At 42.2% G+C, this 22,419-nt stretch overlaps 1 protein-coding gene across 1 annotated transcript in view; it reads left to right on the top strand.

Annotated features, from left to right (window-relative positions):
* The first annotated feature begins 475 nt into the window (after positions 1 to 475).
* LOC133555893 (C1q-related factor) overlaps positions 476 to 22,419 on the top strand; it is a 70,188-nt gene continuing 48,244 nt past the window's right edge. The window contains exon 1 of the mRNA XM_061905354.1: positions 476 to 1,601. Coding sequence (XP_061761338.1) covers positions 993 to 1,601 — 609 coding nt within the window. The 5' untranslated portion in view covers positions 476 to 992. The remainder of the gene's footprint in view (positions 1,602 to 22,419) is intronic.

Below are 22,419 nucleotides of genomic sequence, written 5' to 3'. Positions count from 1 at the left end.
TGTAAAGCGCTTTGAGTCACTAGAGAAAAGCGCTATATAAATATATTTCACTTCACTTCACATTAATTTAATTATATATTAAATTATATATGCATATCCTGCACTACTATGAGCTTATGTAACAAAATTTCGTTCATATCTGTGCTGTAAAGTTCAAATTTGAATGACAACAACAAAAAGGAAGTCTAAGTCTAACACTGTGCAGAAATATAAATCTGCACCTATGGTTTTGCGACTTTTGTGACGAGATGTCGTTAAATGTTACAACAACGCACAACCGGCCCCTGGAAATTCTCTCTGCGTGGCCCCCGTCCTTATTTTTAGAGGCTGGATGCTGATGAGACAGACCATAAAGCAACAAGAGTGAGAAAAAAAAAATGAGAGGAGGGGTGAGCGTTAGAGAGAGAGAGAGAGAGAGAGAGAAGGAGGGAGGGGATGGAGCCATTCTTACCTCTCACTCGATGAGGCAGCAGAGGGGAGGCTCCATGCTGTTTATAAAAATCCAAGCTCGAGAATCCGACTCCACAAACTCCCCACACACACATTCATCCTCACACACACACACACACACATTCATCATCACACATCTGGAGTTTTCTCTCCTCCCTCTCCCTCTCTCTCTCTCCGGCTCCCTCCATCCCCGTGGACTCTGGCATCCTCCCGTCTTCTTCTCACAAGTCAGAGAGTGTTTGGAAGTGCGCTCCGAATGTCTCCCCGCCCGGGCTCCCTCAAAAGTGTGCGACTGACGGACTGACTCGACCGAGCGCAGCCGGGAGGTCCGTCAAGTGTATGTGGGTCTTTGCCGGGCGCACCCCCCCGCCGCTCCGCCTCTCGCGCCCCTCCTCGGGATCCGCGGGTCCTCTTCCTCCGCCACAGGCTCCCCACACCAAGCGGTCACCATTTCCGCCCCCGGGAGACCCACGCTGGCCGCTCAGCCCCTTCCCCGACTCAGCATCGGGAGGAAGACCCTGGTGGCGGCCGCCGTGGGGGTTATGCTGGTCCTGGTCCTGGTGGTGCTCATCCCCGTGCTGGTCAGCTCCGTGGGCACAGACCCCAGCCACTATGAGATGCTGGGCACCTGTCGGATGGTGTGCGACCCCTACCTGAACAAGGGCACCCCCAGCAGCAGCACCAGCTCCACGGGGCTCCAGGCGGAGGCGGAGGCGCTGAGCGACCACGGCAACGTGCTTCCGCCCTCCACGCTACTGCAGGGCCCGCAGGGGAAGCCGGGCAGGCCGGGGAAGCCGGGGCCGCCCGGGCCGCCGGGGGAGCCGGGGCCGCCCGGACCGGCGGGGCCTCCCGGTGACAGAGGGGACCAGGGCAGGACCGGGGTTTTGGGCTTGGGGGGGAACGGAGCTATCAGCACCGCCACCTACAGCACGGTGCCCCGGGTGGCCTTCTACGCCGGCCTCAAGAACCCGCACGAGGGCTACGAGATCCTCAAGTTCGACGACGTGGTCACCAACCTGGGCAACAACTACGACGGCATCGCCGGGAAGTTTGTGTGCAGCATCCCGGGCACGTACTTCTTCATCTACCACGTGCTGATGAGGGGAGGGGACGGCCCCAGCATGTGGGCCGACCTCTGCAAAAACGGGCAGGTGAGTGCTCGAAACTTTGGTCCCAATTGTCGTCTTCAATTGGACTCCAAAATTCTTTAAAGGCCGACTGAAATTAGATTTTCTTATTTAAAAGTGGATAGCAGGTCCATTCTGAGTGTCATACTTGAACATTTCGCGATATTGCCATATATATATTTTTTTGGTCCTGTCCAGCTTCTCAGGCAAATAATATAGTTGATGTAGATGCCCATGCTCTTACAAAAGAGAATTGTAGGAACAAAACTACTTCAACAACATAAACTATGGACATAAAACAAAACTTGCAAACTCTGGCATGAATAACAAAACTTACGGGGAACGAGAAAAGAGCATGGATCATCAGCATGGAGCAAGGGTGTGTAGGGGATGACGTCACAAGGCTGACTGCCTGGCAACTACAGGCTTAAAGGCCTATTGAAATGAGATTTTCTTATTTAAACGGGGATAGCAGGTCCATTCTATGTGTCATACTTGATCATTTCCCGATATTGTCATATATATATTTTTTTTGTCCTGTCCAGCTTCTCAGGTAAATCACATAGTTGATGTAAATGCTCATATCGGCTGTTCAGATTTACTTTACAAAAGAGAAGTGTAGGAACAAAACTATTACTAAAACATAAACTACAGACATAAACCAAAACTTGCAAACTTTGGCATAAATAACAAAACTTACGGGGAACGAGAAAAGAGCATGGATCATCAGCATGGAACAAAGGTGTTTAGAAGATGACGTTGCCAGGCTGACTGCCTGGCAACTACAGGCTCAAAGGCCTACGGTAATGAGATTTTCTTATTTAAACGGGGATAGCAGGTCCATTCTATGTGTCATACTTGATCAGTTCGCGATATTGCCATATATATATTTGTTTTGTACTGTCCAGCTTCTCAGGAAAATCATATAGTTGATGTAGATGCCCATGCTCTTACAAAAGAGAAGTGTAGGAACAAAACTATTACTACAACATAAACTATGGACATAAAACAAAACTTGCAAACTTTGGCATGAATAACAAAACTTACGGGGAACGAGAAAACAGCATTGATCATCAGCATGGAGCAAGGGTGTATAGAGGATGATATCGCCAGGCTGACTGCCTGGCAACTACAGGCTTAAAGGCCTACTGAAATGAGATTTTCTTATTTAAACGGGGATAGCAGGTCTATTCTATGTGTCATACTTGATCATTTCCCGATATCGTCATATATATATATATTTTGTCCTGTCCAGCTTCTCAGGTAAATCACATAGTTGATGTAGATGCCCATATCAGCTGTTCAGATTTACTTTACAAAAGAGAAGTGTAGGAACAAAACTATTACTAAAACATAAACTATGGACATAAACCAAAACTTGCAAACTCCGGCATGAATAACAAAACTTACGGGGAACAAGAAAAGAGCATGGATCATCAGCATGGAGCAAGGGTGTAAGGAGGATGATATCGCCAGGCTGACTGCCTGGCAACTACAGGCTTAAAGGCCTACTGAAATGAGATTTTCTTATTTAAACGGGGATAGCAGGTCAGTTCTATGTGTCATACTTGATCATTTCGCGATATTGCCATATATATATATATATATTTTTTTGTCCTGTCCAGCTTCTCAGGCAAATCACATAGTTGATGTAGATGCCCATATCGGCTGTTCAGATTTACTTTACAAAAGAGAAGTGTAGGAACAAAACTATTACTAAAACATAAACTATGGACATAAAACAAAACTTGCAAACTTTAGCATGAATAACAAAACTTACGGGGAACGAGAAAAGAGCATTGATCATCAGCATGGAGCAAGGGTGTAAGGAGGATGATATCGCCAGGCTGAATGCCTGTCGACTACAGGCTTAAAGGCCTACTGAAATGAGATTTTCTTATTTAAACGGGGACAGCAGGTCCATTCTATGTGTCATACTTGATCATTTCGCGATATTGCCATATTTTTGCTGAAAGGATTTAGTAGAGAACATAGACGATAAAGTTCGCAACTTTTGGTCGCTAATAAAAAAAGCCTTGCCTGTACCGGAAGTAGCAGACGATGTGCGCGTGACATCACGGGTTGTGGAGCTCCTCACATCTGAACATTGTTTACAATCATGGACACCAGCAGCGAGAGCGATTCGGACCGAGAAAGCGACGATTTCGCCATTAATTTGAGCGAGGATGAAAGATTCGTGGATGAGGAAAGTGAGAGTGAAGGACTAGAAAAAAAGAAAAAAAAGACGAGGGCAGTGGGAGCGATTCAGATGTTATTAGACACATTTACTAGGATAATTCTGGAAAATCCCTTATCTGCTTATTGTGATACTAGTGTTTTAGTGAGATTATATGGTCGAACCTGAAAGTTGAAGGGGTGTGGTGACCGCCAGTGTCTCCGTGGGAAGCCATGTTTCTCGACAAGACAAGGCAGCCGGGCTGAGATTTTTTTTTCCCCCTCCTCCATGGTGTAAGCATCCGACGGTCGGGGGCGGCCGGTAGGAGTAGGTGGGAGAGTCCGTAGCTGCAGGAAGAACGACGCAAACTCTCTGCTCATGTCTATGGTAAGAGCCGACTTATTGCCACCATTTTCTCAACGAAACCTGCCGGTTGACATGTGGTAGGGAAACATGTTGGCTTGACCGCTCTGATCCATAGTAAAGCTTCACTGTCATCTTCGGGAATGTAAATAAGGTGTTTGTGTTGCTAAAGGCGGCCGCAACACACCGCTTCCCACCTACATCTTTCTTCTTTGACGTCTCCATTTTTCATTGAACAAATTGCAAAAGATTCAGCAACACAGATGTCCATAATAATGTGGAATTATGCGATGAAAAGAGACAACTTTTAGCTGTGAACGGTGCCGGACCAAAATGTCCTCTACAATGCGTGACGTCATGCGCGCGTCATCATACCGCGACGTTTTAGCATGTCGGCAATATTGCGGCGCTGCGCTTGCAGGATTCTCACAGGTATGAGGCAAAAAGTAACCCAGACACATTGTAAAAGTGCACGAGTAGACAGAAATATCACAACACAGCGATGAGACAACCAATGTTGTAGGAGAAAACTCTCTTGTCGGCCTTATTGTTACGCCGATGAGGTCACTATAAACAAAGGAACGGCAAATTTAAACTTGTTGGATAAAGATATTGCTACACTACGGAAACACAACCAATGTTGTAGTAGCGGCAAGGGGAAAACTGCCCTGTTGGCAATATCGCCGCGCTGATGAGGTCATAGCAAACAACAGTGACAAGTGTAAGAGTTTTACAAGATTATAACATGGCGGAAACACAACCGATTTTGTAGTATGTGAAGGGAAAACTGCCCTGTCGGCATTATTGCCGCGCTAAAGCATGGCAAATGTAAACTTGTGAGATATTGCCGCGCTGATGAGGCCATAGCAAACAACAGTGTCAAGTGTAAGAGCCCTAAAAGATTTTAACACAGCGACAACAGAACCACTGTTGTAGTACGTGAAGGGAAAACTACCCTGACGGGAATATTGCCGTGCTGTTGAGGTCATAGCAAACAACAGTCTGACAAGTGTGAGAGTCTTAGAAGATTATAACACAACGGCAACACAACCAATGTTGTAGTACGTTTAGGGAAAACTGCCCTGTCGGTAATATTGCTACGCTGATGAGGTCATAGCAAACAACAGTCTGACAAGTGTGAGAGTCTTAGAAGATTATAACGCAATGGCAACACAACCAATGTTGTAGTACGTTTAGGGAAAACTGCCTTGCTGCTGAGGTCATAGCAAACAACAGCACGGCAAATGTGAACTTGTTAGATAGAAATATTGCAACACAGCGGAAACACAACCAATGTTGTAGTAGCGGTAAGGGGAAAACTGCCCTGTCGGAAATATTGCTGCGCAGAGGAGGTCATAGCAAACAATAGTCTGACAAGTGTGAGAGTCTTAAAAGATTATAATGCAGCGGCAACACAACCAATGTTGTAGTAGCGTTAAGGGGAAAACTACCCTGTCTGCAATATTGCTGCGCTGATGAGGTCATAGCAAACAACAACATGACAAATGTGAACTTGTTCGATAGAAATATTGCAACACAGCGGTAACACAACCAATGTTGTAGTACTTGAAGGGAAAACTGCCTTGTTGGCATTATTGCCGCACGGATGAGGTCATAGCAAACAGCAATCTGACAAGTGTGAGAGTCTTGGAAGATTATAACGCAGTGGCAACACAACCAATGTTGTAGTATGTGAAGGGAAAACTGCCCTGCCGGCACTATTTCCAAGCTGATTAGGTCATAGCAAACAACAGACTGAAAAGTGTAAGAATCTTAGAAGATTATAACGCAGCGGCAACACAACCAATGTTGTAGTAGCGGCAAGGGGAGAACTGCCCTGTCTGCAATATATCTGTGCTGATGAGGTCATAGCAAACAACAGTCTGACAAGTGTAAGAGTCTTAGAAGATTATAACGCAGCGGCAACACAACCAATGTTGTAGTAGCGACAAGGGGAGAACTGCCCCATCAGCAATATAGCCTCGCTGCTTAGGTCATAGCAAACAACAGCACGGCAAATGTGAACTTGTTCGATAGAAATATTGCAACACAGCGGCAACACAACCAATGTTGTAGTAGCGGTAAGGGGAAAACTGCCCTGTCGGCATTATTGCTGCATAGGTGAGGTCATAGCAAACAGTCTGTGTTAGATAGAACTATAACAAAACAGCGGCAGCACAACCAATGTTGTAGCGGCAGTCAGACTGCCGAGTCGACATTATTGATGAGGTCATGGCGAACAACAGTACGGTGAGATTGACAACTGGGCCTCCCGTGAGACCGTAGGGTTGGGGCTCCGTTCTGCATGAGTAATCGCTTTTAAAATGTCAATAAATGAACGACAATGCGCCTTATATGAAATGTAGCGTATACCTAGGCCCTTCCTGCTCAGTCACTGACAAGAATGTAATGATACATTGTTATTGTAACCCTAATAAAAGGTCACACTCGGTTCAAATCCCAGCCGGAGAAGTGTCAGGAAGGTATGCAAATTTTCAAGATTGATTAAAAAAAAAAGTTTAAAAATGATTTCCCATGAATAAAAATGTTTTTTGTAATGGGGGCTCAAAAATGCGATGGTTCGCTGGCATCGTGGTGATGCTGGTGCGTTCTCTCATGATGGAGTCGGAGTTGGACACAGCGTGAAGGTAAGAAATGATGATTTATTTATACTAAAAAAACAGACTAAGAACAGAAAAACTGGTATTAGGCACAAAAGGCAAAACGAACAGAACTAGCATGGGAGCTAGAAAGAACTAAAAGCGCTAGCATGTGAGCTAGACAACAAACAAAGGATTAGCACGGAGGCTAGCAAGGACAAAGATAGTTTACCACAGTCGGGAACCAGCGTCGTCACCTGTTGCATGGAACAGAAACTAGGATGCGAGGACTAGTGAACGGAAAAGGCAGGCTTAAATAAGGACAGTCATTATGAGGCAGGTGCGCGTCAAAAACAAGAGGCAGGTGACACTAATGCGTGACCATGGCAACAGAACAAAACAGGAAGTGCCACCAGGAACTAAGGAAGTCAAATACCAACAGAATACGATACAGAAACGGAACAAAACCAGAATATGAAAAATAAAAATAAAAATAATGATTTAGCCCTTACGACACGCTTGACTTTCAACACCTGAAGCTGCAAAATTGCAGAAAATAGCAACTTGGAAACAATACCAACGACGCGTTGTTATCGACGCAGAACTGACGTCAGGGGGAGTGCATGTGTGCCTAATAAAGCGTCCCAGTGGTTTATAATTCCCCCGGTGGCGTGCAGAGCGCACATCTGTGGCGTGTGGCGCGCCTGCAGACAAAAATGTGTCAGCTGGTTGCAAACACTCCCCCCTCCCCCCAGCATATGATGTGTCCTGACATTATTCCCCCCACCCTCTTTTCCAGAGTCCTCACCTTTACATCCCACCTTGTCATTGTAATTACCGGAATTAAGCATTTGTACACATGTTGCCTTAAGTTAAGGCAACATGTGTACATGTGCCTTCCCACTGCGGTTGGGGAGGCACGAGGGGGGAGGGAAGGGGTTCTCTCAGGTCAGCGACGTGCACCTTTGTCGAGTCGTTTGCACTCCTGCCGTCATAAAAAGTCCAACGTGAGGCTATGTGATGCGGCGGCACAAAGACGAGGGATAAAAGCATCAAGAAGTTTCTTTAACGGGCCCAATATGGACAAAATAAATACATACAGTTTTGATGACTTGAAGTGCGGCCTCAGGGGCCATTTGTGGTTCACAGATGATTGTTATGTTGACTCTTGTAACACAAATCTGCCACCGGCTGGTTTTTTTCAACTGTCAAAAAAATAATATAGAATAAACATATATGTTGTTGTGAGTTATTGACCTGCCTCCAATTACTTCTCATTAATTATTCCACTTTGAAATATGTATTGGGCAAAATGTCGCATATTTTGCGTTTGCCACATCAAAACCAAGGTTTTCTTGGAGCATAAAAAAAAACAAAACAACAACAACCTTCTAATTGTCACAACATGGCTTGGACGTGGATTGTTTCTTCGATGCAGATGAGAATCAGCACGAGTGCGGCGTGGATGTGAGTACATGGTTGTTTATTTAATAAACAAATAAAGAACAAAAAGCGCTCACGATGGAGGAAGAAACTTGGCTAAACAGTACAAACGTGAAACAAAAACACTTGCTCGATTGGCATGAATGAACTATGAACAGAAACAGCACGATGGCATGAATATGATAAACTATAAACAAAACTAGCACAATGGCCTAACTACAAAAAAACTTACACGGCATGGAACTATGGACAAGGACTTGAAGGAGGTACAGCATGGGTAGGGTGCGTGCGCATGTGAATGGATCCCAGATTGATGAACAGAAAGAAAATTACTTAAATACTGGCTGTGATAATCAGGAACAGGTGCGGGACTGAGGGCAGAGGCGTGACAAGGTGGGAACTAATACGTTGGCATGGAAACAAACAAAACCAGGAAGTGCAAAACGTGACTGAATGTCCAAAATCAAAAACATAACATGACAAAACAAAACATGATCCATAGGTGTGTCACTAATCAACAGATAGATTTAAACGCTGAAAGTGCAGAAAAAACCCCCAACTTATTCTTAACGTTTTTATGAGCGGGGTCGTTTTGGATCCACAAGACATTTAGTGTATTAAAATAATAATAATAATATGTGGGTATGTACATCAACTACATGTATATGATTTGCATGAGAAGGCGGGAAGGAAAAAAAAAATAAAAAAAAATAAAATAGAAATAAAGTAAAAAATAAAATAAATAACTGTCATTGCTCAAACAAATAACGTATCAAAACCGTTGTTATGAATCATTGACATTTTCAAGGATCCAATTATTTCACATCACATATTCTATTTAAATTCATTTTTGGGGAGAAATATTGTATATTGTTTGTCTTTGACATTAAAACAGGGGGTTTTTTTGGACAAAAAGGATGTGAAAAATAATCCTTATAGAGAATCAACTATTGAAAAAAAAAAAAAATAATAAAAAAAAAAAAAAAAAAAAAAAAAATATATATATATATATATATATATATATATATATACAGATATACATATATATATATACATATATACATACATACACACACACATATATATATATGTATGTGTATATACATATATACACATATATATATACATATATATGCATATATATATATATATATATATATGAAGAGTTCATACGCAAAAACCGATAAACGCCATTTTGATAAAGTTTAGCCCAGCCTCGGTAATATATAGTCCACCACTTCTATTGTGGTATACCAAAATCAATTTGTTTGCAAATGCAGACAAATGCCGCTTTTAACGTCATTTAGTTCAGCGATTTATTGCAAAGGCCGATAAGCGCCATGGATCATTTATCACAAAAGCCGATATATCCTTTTGCCCAACCAGCGCTGCAGTACGGGATCACGTGACAAACAAAATGGCAGCGCGCTCGGACTCACTCAGTGTTGTTATCCGCGCATGAATAATTTGGAAGCTTCTCCTGTGAACACTGTTAAGCCAGCGAAAAAAACTGACGTGTTGAAGTTATTTGATGTTGGCGCTAGCACGCGTGTCCGTGAGTTTTACACCGCTGCGTTAAACGATGTTGTCGAGCATGGAGCTAATGTCGATAGCGATGATGAGTGAGCTGTTATCTGCACAGGAGTGTTTTTGATAGGCAAACCAGGTTGAGCATTTGTGCTTGTTTTTATTAATAAAACATTGTCTTCATTGCAACACTGTTTTTTTGTTTTTTCATTTTGTGCTGAAAAGCACAAGGTAAATATGTGAGGTCACAGTTCCAAAAAAGCATGTCCGGTTAGCAAGTACGAAAAAACAATGTTCGCAGGGACAGCTAGATTTATACGTACCAAGGGATCGAAACTGTTAAATAATGAAGTAAATAAATGTGAACAGTTGTTACCTTGAAATGTGGCTTTCGATAAATTTCACGTTCTGTTTTTCTCTCTATCTTTATCTTGAATATTATGCGAAATAACGACCGCAAAGAAAACGATTTTGGAGATATCTGTTTTTGCAACATATCACAATTTGGATATATCTGCTTTTGACGTAAAACCACATCAAACACTCTTATTTGAAAGCCATTCATTACATCAGCATTTCTTAAAAGTTTAGGCTTTCATGACTTGCTTATGTTGATATTAAATAAACCATTGTATGCTTGTATATGTACCGACAACACCAGCAGGCAGAAAATCGTTAATATACAGAATCGGTCAAAATGGATTTATCTGCTTTTGCATATGAACTCTTCATATATATATATATATGTATATATATACATATATATACATATATATATATATATATATATATATATATATATATATATATATACACACACACAATAACATATATACATAAATACATATATCTAAATACATACATACATACAATTACTTTTAAAACTTATATGACTGAAATCCTTTCTGGTCCATGGGATCTCTAACATTTACCAAACCTGAACATACCCCTGGGGGTTAAACAATAAAATAAAATAAAATACTTTATTGGTTTCAAAAATGAAAAATAACAAAATGCCCCCACCTCCATTTTTTGGGGTTTGACCCTCATTGGAAAAAGTTTAGACTCCCCTGCTTTATATTGTATGCAAAAAACTGTGTGATTATCGTTGCACTGATTTACTCACCTTCATTTAAATCAAGCAACCAGAATATTAGGGAGAGCTACATCAGTACTCACTACAATCACATGAATTGACTTCTTTTCTGTTTTCATGCAACAATACTAGTTACGAATTTGCATAAATCCCTTCATAAAGGCTTGGATAGGTTTTAGTATCATTGTGCCTAAATAGTAATGAAACAACATGTGCAAAAGTCATTCCTATTGAGGGCCACATCGCTATTATGGCTGCCCTCAGTGGACCCACATTGCAAAATAAACTGTTTTTCATCTTTATAATTTTCAAAGATTGATGGATGACTTGCTTTGAACACGTTATTCAAAATGACTTGCAGGTAGTTAAATGTTTATTTTTGATGAACAGGAAAAATGCTAGGAACATTAGTTAATAATAAATTCTAGAACATGTGCAATTGCAGGTGTAACATATTTTTCTGTCAAAATTGGAAGAACAAATACATTTAGCCAGAACATGCTTTCTTATTTTATTTCCAGTGATTCGTAGGCCACATAAATTGGGCGTGTTAAGGTGAATTATATTCATATAGCGCTTTTCTCTAAAGACTCAGAGCGCTTTACATAATAAAACCCACATCTTTGAGCTACATTTAAACGAGTGTGGGTGGCATTTTGCCCAAGGACGGGACAGCAGTGACTGGGATGGCGGAAGCGGGGATCGAACCTAGAACCCTCAAGTTGCTGGCACGGCCACGCATCCACACAAATGAAGTGGCGGCCCACACAACTATGTGGTTGACTGCATTTAAACCATGGGGCGGCACAAAATACAATGAGATGGAGGGCCAACATAAAATGATGTTTCAGGCCACATTAGAATAATGTTGTCGGCCACCATAATATGAAGTGGCTGGCTACTTTAATTATGTGATGAACCCCATCAAATGATATGGAAGGCCATAAAATGATGTGATGGACCACATTGAAAATATGGGGCGGTCCACGATAAAATGAGATGGAGGGCCAAAATAAAATGATGAGTCAGGCCAGAATAAAATCAAATGGCAGACCACATAAAAGGACGTGGTTGGCCACCTAAAATTATGGGGCGGTCCACAGTACAATTATGTGTTGAGCCACAATAAAATGACGTGACAGACCACATAAAATGATGTGGCGGGCAACATTAGAATAATGCTGTCGGCCACAATAAAATGAAGTGGCTGGCTACATAAATGATGTGATGAACCACATAAAATTACGTGGCAGGCCACAAAAAGATGGGATGGACCACATTGAATTTATGGGACGGTCCACAATAAAACGACATGGAGGGCCAACATAAAATTATGTGTCAGCCCACTTTAGAATAATGTTGTCGGCCACCATAAAATGAATTGGCTGGCTACTTTAATTATGTGATGAACCCCATAAAATGATACGGTAGGCCATAAAATGATGTGATGGACCACATTGAAAATATGGGGCTGTCCACGATAAAATGAGATGGAGGGCCAAAATAAAATGATGAGTCAGGCCAGAATAAATTCAAATGGCAGACCACATAAAAGGACGTGGTTGGCCACCTAAAATTATGGGGCGGTTCATAGTACAATTATGTGTTGAGCCACAATAAAATGATGTGACAGACCACATAAAATGATGTGGCGGGCAACATTAGAATAATGTTGTCGGCCACAATAAAATGAAGTGGCTGGCTACATAAATTATGTGATGAACAACATAAAATTATGTGGGAGGCCAAAAAAAGATGGGATGGACCACATTGAATTTATGGGACGGTCCACAATAAAACGACATGGAGGGCCAACATAAAATGATGTGTCAGGCCACTTTAGAATAATGTTGTCGGCCACCATAAAATGAAGTGGCTGGCTACTTTAATTATGTGATGAACCCCATAAAATGATATGGTAGGCCATAAAATGATGTGATGGACCACATTGAAAATATGGGGGGGCACAAAATACAATGAGATGGAGGGCCAACATAAAATGATGTGTCAGGCCACTTTAAAATAATGTTGTCGGCCACAATAAAATGAAGTGGCTGGCTACTTTAATTATGTGATGAACCCCATAAAATTATATGGTAGGCCATAAAATGATGTGATGGACCACATTGAAAATATGGGGCTGTCCACGATAAAATGAGATGGAGGGCCAAAATAAAATGATGAGTCAGGCCAGAATAAATTCAAATGGCAGACCACATAAAAGGACGTGGTTGGCCACCTAAAATTATGGGGCGGTTCATAGTACAATTATGTGTTGAGCCACAATAAAATGATGTGACAGACCACATAAAATGATGTGGCGGGCAACATTAGAATAATGTTGTCGGCCACAATAAAATGAAGTGGCTGGCTACATAAATTATGTGATGAACAACATAAAATTATGTGGGAGGCCAAAAAAAGATGGGATGGACCACGTTGAATTTATGGGACGGTCCACAATAAAACGACATGGAGGGCCAACATAAAATTATGTGTCAGGCCACTTTAGAATAATGTTGTCGGCCACCATAAAATGAAGTGTTGAGCCACAATAAAATGACGTGACAGACCACGTAAAATGATGTGGCGGGCAACATTAGAATAATGTTGTCGGCCACAATAAAATCAACTGGCTGGCTACATAAATTATGTGATGAACAACATAAAATTATGTGGCAGGCCACAAATAGATGGGATGGACCACATTGAATTTATGGGACGGTCCACAATAAAACGACATGGAGGGCCAACATAAAATGATGTGTCAGGCCACTTTAGAATAATGTTGTCCGCCACAATAAAATGAAGTGGCTGGCTACTTTAATTATGTGATGAACCCCATAAAATGATATGGTAGGCCATAAAATGATGTGATGGACCACATTGAAAATATGGGGCGGCACAAAATACAATGAGATGGAGGGCCAACATAAAATGATGTGTCAGGCCACTTTAGAATAATGTTGTCGGCCACCATAAAATGAAGTGGCTGGCTACTTTAATTATGTGATGAACCCTATAAAATGATATGGTAGGCCATAAAATGATGTGATGGACCACATTGAAAATATGGGGCGGTCCACGATAAAATGAGATGGCGGGCCAAAATAAAATGATGAGTCAGGCCAGATAAAATCAAATGGTAGACCACATAAAAGGACGTGGTTGGCCACCTAAAATTATGGGGCGGTCCATAGTACAATTATGTGTTGAGCCACAATAAAATGATGTGACAGACCACATAAAATGATGTGGCGGGCAACATTAGACTAATGTTGTCGGCCACAATAAAATCAAGTGGCTGGCTACATAAATTATGTGATGAACCACATAAAATTAAGTGGCAGGCCAAAAAAAGATGGGATGGACCACGTTGAATTTATGGGACGGTCCAAAATAAAACGACATGTAGGGCAAACATAAAATGATGTGTCAGGCCATGATAAAATGATAGTAAAATGATGTGGAGGGCCACCATAAATTGGTGCAATTGGCCACTATAAAATGATGTGGCGTGCCAGAATCTGCTCTCGGGCCTTGAGTTAGACACCTGTGACCTCGCGTATGCAGGCAAGTGACCATAACTTGGCCAACACACACCGGATCTAAGTTAACGACCGCCATTGGAGTCTGCGGCAGGTAAGCCGCTGTGCTCTCGTCGAGGGTTAACTCCACCTGCCGTGAAGTGGTGTGACGTAGGCATCGGCGGCGATCGTAACGGTCGGGGCGTAAAACGCGTTGATATATAATCAGGGAGGGAAGAACATATGTTGGTGTTAAGACACCTTCTGTTGCTGCTTCATTGTCATCCCGAAGGAGGGGGCTGCAGAGGCACTTTATCCCGCGCACACACACACACACACACACACACACACACACACACACACACACACACACACACACACACACACACACTGAAAGTGTATCTCTGGAGGCCGTTTAAAAAGTAGAAACTGCCTCTCTTTGTCTGTCTTTGAATGTCCTTTCGCTCTCAAGCACTCGTGAGACATGTTCCTATAGTCCAAGAATAATCCAACGGGGCGTGTGGCTGGAGTGTGATGTCATCGCCTTTCATTCCCACTCAACTCCTATAAAAGGACGTCGTTATTAGCTGTCCTTCCGCTTATTTATTGCGAGCTAAAGACGTCACCAAACTAAACTGTCTTTATTGTGCAGAACAGACTTTTTTAATGACGTCCGAGCAGCAACATAAGTGTTAACGAGCACCTTTCATCTCTCACCTGTTTGTGCTACCATTTAAGAGAAGGGGGCCCTTAAACACTTTTAAGTTCCTCTCCTTATTTCCTTCTAAGGCTGTCTGAATAAAGACGAGACTAGAATTGAAGTTCAACAATTGATTCTATACTAACCGATTGTTAAGAGTTCCGAGCAATCTCTAAAATGGTTGCCCGTCTCTCATGCTTTTGTCCTTACTGTTTGCTGGTGGAACTGAACGTTAACTAGCACACAGTGGGCCCCATTCAGCAATAAGTTCTTAATTTTTAATTTGATCTTTCTTCCTAAGTGATTTCCTAAGAGTCCATTCAATTTCATGACGTGTTCTTAAACGGCCAAATTGTTCCCACCTGCTGTTCTTAAGTTGCTATATGCCAAATGTTTAGCGCATTCGTGTCTATCATAATTTGCATATAAACACGCCCTTATTTCCCCAATATGCGCATGTAGACACTCTTAATTCCGTAATTTGTAAAGGTAAGCGCCCTTAATTCCCCATATAAGGGCACAACTACGGGGGAAGCACGGTGGTTGAGGGGATAGTGCATCTGCCTCACAATACGAGGAACCGGGGTTCAATCCTGCGCTTGAGATCTTTCTGTGTGGAGTTTGCATGTTCTCCCCTTGACTGCTTTTGTCCTTCCTGTTTGCTGGCGGGTATCGAAACTGAAAGTTAACTAGCCCTGTGTGCCGAGCATACACACAGTGGGCCCCATTTAGCAATAAGTTCCTAATTTTTCCTTTTATCTTTCTTCCTAAGTTATTTCCTAAGAGTCCATTCAATTTCATGACGTGTTCTTAAACGGCCAAATTGTTCCCACCTGCTGTTTTTCTGTTGCTGTATGCCAAATGTTTAGCGCATTCGTGTCCATCATAATTTGCATATAAACACGCCCTTATGTCACCAATTTGCGCATGTAGACACTCTTAATTCCGTAATTTGTAAAGGTAAGCGCCCTTAATTCCCCATATAAGGGCACAACTACAGGGGAAGCACGGTGGGAGAGGGGATAGTGCATCTGCCTCACAATTTGAGGTACCGGGGTTTGATCCTGCGCTCTGGATCATTTTTTTGTGTGGAGTTTGCATGTTTGTTCTCCCCATGACTGCTTTTGTCTTTCCTGTTTGCTGGCGGGTATCGGAACTGAAAGTTAACTAGCCGTGTGTGCCGAGCATACACACAGTGGGCCCCATTCAGCAATAAGTTCCTAACGTTTCCTCTTATCTTTCTTCCTAAGTGATTTCCTAAGCGGATACCATTCAAATTCATGACGTGTTCTTAAACGGCCAACTTTTTCCCACCTGTTGTTCTTAAGTTGCTGAATGCCAAATGTTTAGCGCGTGCGTGCCTATCATAATTTGCAGATAAACCCGCCCTTATTTCCTCAATATGCATACGTAAACATCCTTAATTCCGTAATTTGCAAAGGTAAGCAGCCTTAATTCCCCATATAAGGGCACAATTTCGGGGGAAGCAGGGTGTAACAGGGGTTAGTGCATCTGCTTCAAAATACGAAGGTCCGGGGTTCGATCCTGCGCTGGGAATCTTTCTGTGTGGAGTTGGCATGTTTGTTCTCCCCATGACTGCTTTTGTCCTTCCTTTTTGTTGGCGGATATCGGAACTGAAAGTTAACTGGCCGTGTGTGCCGAGCATACACACAGTGGGCCCCATTCAGTAATAAGTTCCTATCTTTTCCTCTTATCTTTCTTCCTAAGTGATTTCCTAAGCGGATACCATTCAAATTCATGACGTGTTCTTAAACGGACAACTTTTTCCCACCTGTTGTTCTTAAGTTGCTGAATGCCAAATGTTTAGCACGTGCGTGTCTATCATAATTTGCATATAAACACGCCCTCATTTCCCCAATATGCATATGTAAACATCCTTAATTCTGTAATTTGCAATATATATATATATATATATATATATATATATATATATATATATATATATATATATATACATATATATATGTAAAATTAGTACTTGAAAATATATACACCCCCCGCTACCCAGCACGCACGCACGCACCCACCCACCCACAGACACACACACACACACGCACACACTCACACACACACACCTCAGCACTTCCCCATTTCCCGAATTCGGAGGTCTCAAGGTTGGCGAGTGTGTACAGAAAACTTCCCCACCTGCCCTTCCATGACTACATTTTGCGTCTTCTTTGCGTCTCATGAAGACGTAATGCAGACCTTAGACCAGCGGCGGCCAAGACAAAGTGTACTCGGACCCAGACGTGGGTAGTAACGCGCTACATTTACTCCGTTACATTTACTTGAGTAACTTTTGGGATAAATTGTACTTCTAAGAGTAGTTTTTACGCAAGATACTTTTACTTTTACTTGAGTATATTTATAGAGAAGAAACGCTACTTTTACTCCGTTCCATTTATCTACAATCAGCTCGCTACTCGCTACTTTTTTTTAATCGATCTATTAATGTTTGTTTTGGTTGATGACAGAGCTTCAAAGTAGGATCTACGCATGCCTGCGTTTCACCAATCACATGCAGTCACTGGTGACGTTGGACCAATCAAAAAGAGCCAGGCGGTCACATGACCCGACTTAAACAAGTTGAAAAACTTATTGGGGTGTTAGCATTTAGTGGTCAACTGTACGGAATATGTACTGTACTGTGCAATCTACTTATAAAAGTTTCAATCAATCAATCAAAAGTGTAAAGGAAAAAAGACACTTTTTATTTCAACCGTACTTCCCGTCAAAAGCCTAAAGACTGATCGCACAGTTCCTGTCTTCACAATAAAAGCGCCGCTCCATCGCTTCTGCGCTAACAAAATAAGAGTCTCCGAAAGCCAGAGCAAAAAAGCTAGCAAGCTACAGCGTTTGCCACCAATGTATTTCTTGTAAAGTGTATAAAAACGAATATGGAAGCTGGACAAATCAGATGCCAAAAACCAACGACTTTCATGGGGTATTAGACGGAAAAGAGGAACTTTTTTTCTCCTCCATTTGAAAACGTGGACGTCTGATTCCAATCAATGCAAGTCATCAGAATCAGGTAATACACCAACTTGTATTCTTGTCTTCGTGAAAGATAGGAATCTTTGTGTTAAACATGCATGTATATTCATTTAAACGCCATTAACATGTTAACAAAAACAGCAAAATAAATAAATATAAATTATATATTGTATAAATAAATATATGTATATATATATATATATATATATATATATATATATATATATATATATATCCATCCATTTTCTACCGCTTATTCCCTTTTGGGGTCGCGGGGGGCGCTGGCGCCTATCTCAGCTACAATCGGGCGGAAGGCGGGGTACACCCTGGACAAGTTGCCACCTCATCGCAGGGCCAACACAGATATATATATATATATATATATATATATATATATATATATATATAGGGCTTCACGGTGGCAGAGGGGTTAGTGCGTCTGCCTCACAATACGAAGGTCCTGCAGTCCTGGGTTCGAATCCAGGCTCGAGATCTTTCTGTGTGGAGTTTGCATGTTCTCCCCGTGAATGCGTGGGTTCCCTCCGGGTACTCCGGCTTCCTCCCACCTCCAAAGACATGCACCTGGGGATAGGTTGATTGGCAACACTAAATTGGCCCTAGTGTGTGAATGTGAGTGTGAATGTTGTCTGTCTATCTGTGTTGGCCCTGCGATGAGGTGGCGACTTGTCCAGGGTGCACCCCGCCTTCCGCCCGATTGTTGCTGAGATAGGCGCCAGCGCCCCCCGCGACCCCGAAAGGGAATAAGCGGTAGAAAATGGATGGATGGATGGATGGATATATATATATATATATATATATATATATATATATATATATATATATATATGATATGGGTGTGTGTGTGTATATGTATATATGAGGTAGATCACCTCGACTTGGTCCTTTACTAAGTAATTTTACTAAGTAATTGATAAACGACCCCAATAAAAACAACTTATTGGGGTGTTACAATTTAGTGGTCAATTGTACGGAATATGTGCTGTACTGTACAATCTAATAATACAAGTTTTAGTCAATCAATCATTCAATCAAATCAATGAATGCTTACTGAGCCTATGATCCTATTGTGGCTCAATGTGCCATTTTTTAAGTTGTATTTTAATGTACTATTATTTAATATATATTATTTTTTTAGTTGCTTAAGAGATATTCCTGGCTCTGAATTTGCTCATTGCTATTTTTATGTTTTTGTGCATTATTTGTTGCCGTGATCAGGTTACTCATCAGTTACTCAGTACTTGAGTAGTTTTTTCACAACATACTTTTTACTTTTACCCAAGTAAATATTTGGGTGACTACTCCTTACTTTTACTTGAGTAATACATCTCTGAAGTAACAGTACTCTTACTTGAGTAATTTCTGGCTACTCTACCCACCTCTGCTCGGACCACATCAGCAGATGAAGCGTCCAGGTGGAGCTCCATCGGTGGCATAACTTCCACAGCTCATTAAGACTCAGCGTACTGGGACAGAGGTGGTGGGAGGAGAGAGCAGCAGCATTTTATCATCTTCAGGCAGCAGTGGAGCGATGGCGTCGGCATGCCCTGCAGTGCCGTTTCACCCCAGCAAAGCGCGCCTCCAACTCCTCCACAGGGGGGAAGGGGACGTTCTTTCCAAGCGGTGTCAAACACCCAAAAGCTGACTTTTTTTTTTTTTCCTGTTCTTATACGTGAGAGAAAGACTCTCGGCATTGTCCCCGGAACTTTTCTCCCGCTTCCTGGGAGGCAAACAAATCTATTTCCAGCACAGCCAATTTATCCGGCTTCCACGACTTTTTCGGAAAAATCCCGACCGTTTTTTTCTAAATCGACACCCCTGCCACGGAAGCGACCAAGTGAACAGACTATTGTGTCAGCCACTCAATTTAGTTGTAATTAAAAGGCCGCTGGCACATCCTGGGCGTGTGTTCCGCACTTCCCACGTCTTAATATTGTTATTAATCCGCCAAAAAAAAAAACACTTTCAGACTTAATTAAAAGCAACGACTGGAGCGTCGGCCTCTCCGGAGAGCCGTAGTGAATAATCACTGTCTCCTCCTTTAATAAGCTTCAACGTCCTTCGTGCACATGGCGCTTCCCTCGCAATTATCGCCGCAGTCTGCCTCTCGCATCCCCGCGCACGCTCCTACTGTGCGCTGTCCTCCAGCTCTCCTCTACGGGGAAATTCACTATTCAGAGTGTGAGGGTTCAGTTGACACAATGAAGAAAGTTTCCACTCGGCTTTGTGCGGCCCTAAACAACATTTTGTTTGTGTAAACACACTCAGTCTGTTTGCATGTACTAAAAAAACGAATGATTTAATTAATTTGGGTTGGAGCTACTTTTGCAACGTTTGGGTGGCATAGCAGGAGTGCGTCGGCAAGAACACAGCAAAGGTAAGATATAAAGTATTTATTTAACCAATAAAAGGAGTTAAGGAACAAAAATGCTGGTGCTAAGCAGGAAGGCAAACAAATGGCGCTAGCATGAGAGCTACGAATACAAAGAGAAAAACGAAACTTGGCACGAAGGCACGAAAAGGGAAAACAAATCCTTAGCATGAGAGCTAGATAAAACAATCAATCAATCAATCAATCAATGTTTATTTATATAGCCCCAAATCACAAATGTCTCAAAGGACTGCACAAATCATTACGACTACAACATCCTCGGAAGAACCCACAAAAGGGCAAGGAAAACTCACACCCAGTGGGCAGGGAGAATTCACATCCAGTGGGACGCCAGTGACAATGCTGACTATGAGAAACCTTGGAGAGGACCTCAGATGTGGGCAACCCCCCCCCCCCTCTAGGGGACCGAAAGCAATGGATGTCGAGCGGGTCTAACATGATACTGTGAAAGTTCAATCCATAGTGGCTCCAACACAGCCGCGAGAGTTCAGTTCAAACAAAGGCGTAGAGCAGGGGTAGGGAACCTATGGCTCGGGAGCCAGATGTGACTCTTTTGATGACTGCATCCGGCTCTCAGGTACATTTGACCTGACTCTGCTTAACACGATAAATAATGAAATATTCCACTTTTAATCAGTGTTAAAAATGATGTTCAAAATATTAAACATCCTTGTGCATTTTTAATCCATCCATCCGTTTCTACCGCACCTGTTCAAGAAGTTGCGTTAATGGTAAGAAGTTATTTATTTATTATTGGTTAGTGTTGGGCTTGCCCTCCTGGGGGTTCTTCAGACCACCAAGAACCGACATGAGACCCTGTTTCAGGGTTACAGTATTGTTTCATTTTTCAATAAGTCTCTCAGTTGCTTTCCAGCAATTGTCTTTTTCTCTTTCGTTCTCGCTCGCGCTCTGGCTCCAGCACCAACCCCGTCTCTCCTCCTGGCTGCTGCTTATAACATATGATTAGGTAACAAGGCCCAGGTGGGCCGTCTACGCACCTGTCGCTGATTTCGAGGCCGGTCCTGGCAACACCCCGCTTCGCTGCAGGCCACGCCCCCTCCACATTTAGCTTCAGAATAACAATGTTATTACAAACAATAAGAGACCTATTATACTCTAGAAATGTTAGTGTTACTTAAAAATGCACGCCTATAGTTGTGTTCAGGGTTAAAAAAATATTTTACGGCTCTTACGGAAATACATTTTAAAATATTTGGCTTGTTGGCTCTCTCATCCAAAAAGTTTCCCGACCCCTGGCGTAGAGGGTAAACTAGCGAGAATATACACACAGATCAGTCGTCACTTGTTGCACAAAGGCAAATTAGGAACCCAGACAGAACAACGAAAAGGGGCGAGCTTAAATAAGGCAGTAATCAAAATAGAAGCAGGCGCGCGTCGAAAACGAGGGGCAGGTGAACTAATAAGCTACCATGGTGACAAAGCAAACAGGAAATAAGGAGTCAGACGGAGAGATATCCAAAAATGGAAACAAAACGACAAACTGTGAAGATCCGAGCATCGGATCGTAGCGAGTTTTTCAAAACAAACAGTGTAGGCTTGGGCAATTATTTTGCCACGGGGGTCCAAATTGAGATAAAATTAAAGCTGCAAGCAGCGATGGACGGGACTGAGTATTTAAACAAGTACAAACCACGTTTCCATATGAGTTGGGAAATTGTGTTAGATGTAAATACAAACGGAATACAATGATTTGCAAACCTTTTTGAACCCATATTCAGTTGAATGCACTACAAAGACAAGATATTTGATGTTCAAACTGATAAACATTTTTTTTTTTTTGCAAATAATCATTAACTTTAGAATTTGATGCCAGCAACACGTGGCAAAGAAGTTGGGAAAGGTGGCAATAAATACTGATAAAGTTGAGGAATGCTCATCAAACACTTATATGGAACATCCCACAGGTGTGCAGGCTAATTGGGAACAGGTGGGTGCCATGATTGGGTTTAAAAGCCGCGTCAATG

This window comes from Nerophis ophidion, linkage group LG07, assembly GCF_033978795.1.
Source record: "Nerophis ophidion isolate RoL-2023_Sa linkage group LG07, RoL_Noph_v1.0, whole genome shotgun sequence".
Lineage (NCBI taxonomy): Eukaryota > Metazoa > Chordata > Actinopteri > Syngnathiformes > Syngnathidae > Nerophis > Nerophis ophidion.
Note: the sequence above shows the minus strand (reverse complement) of the source record. Positions and strands in the feature narration are given on the sequence as shown.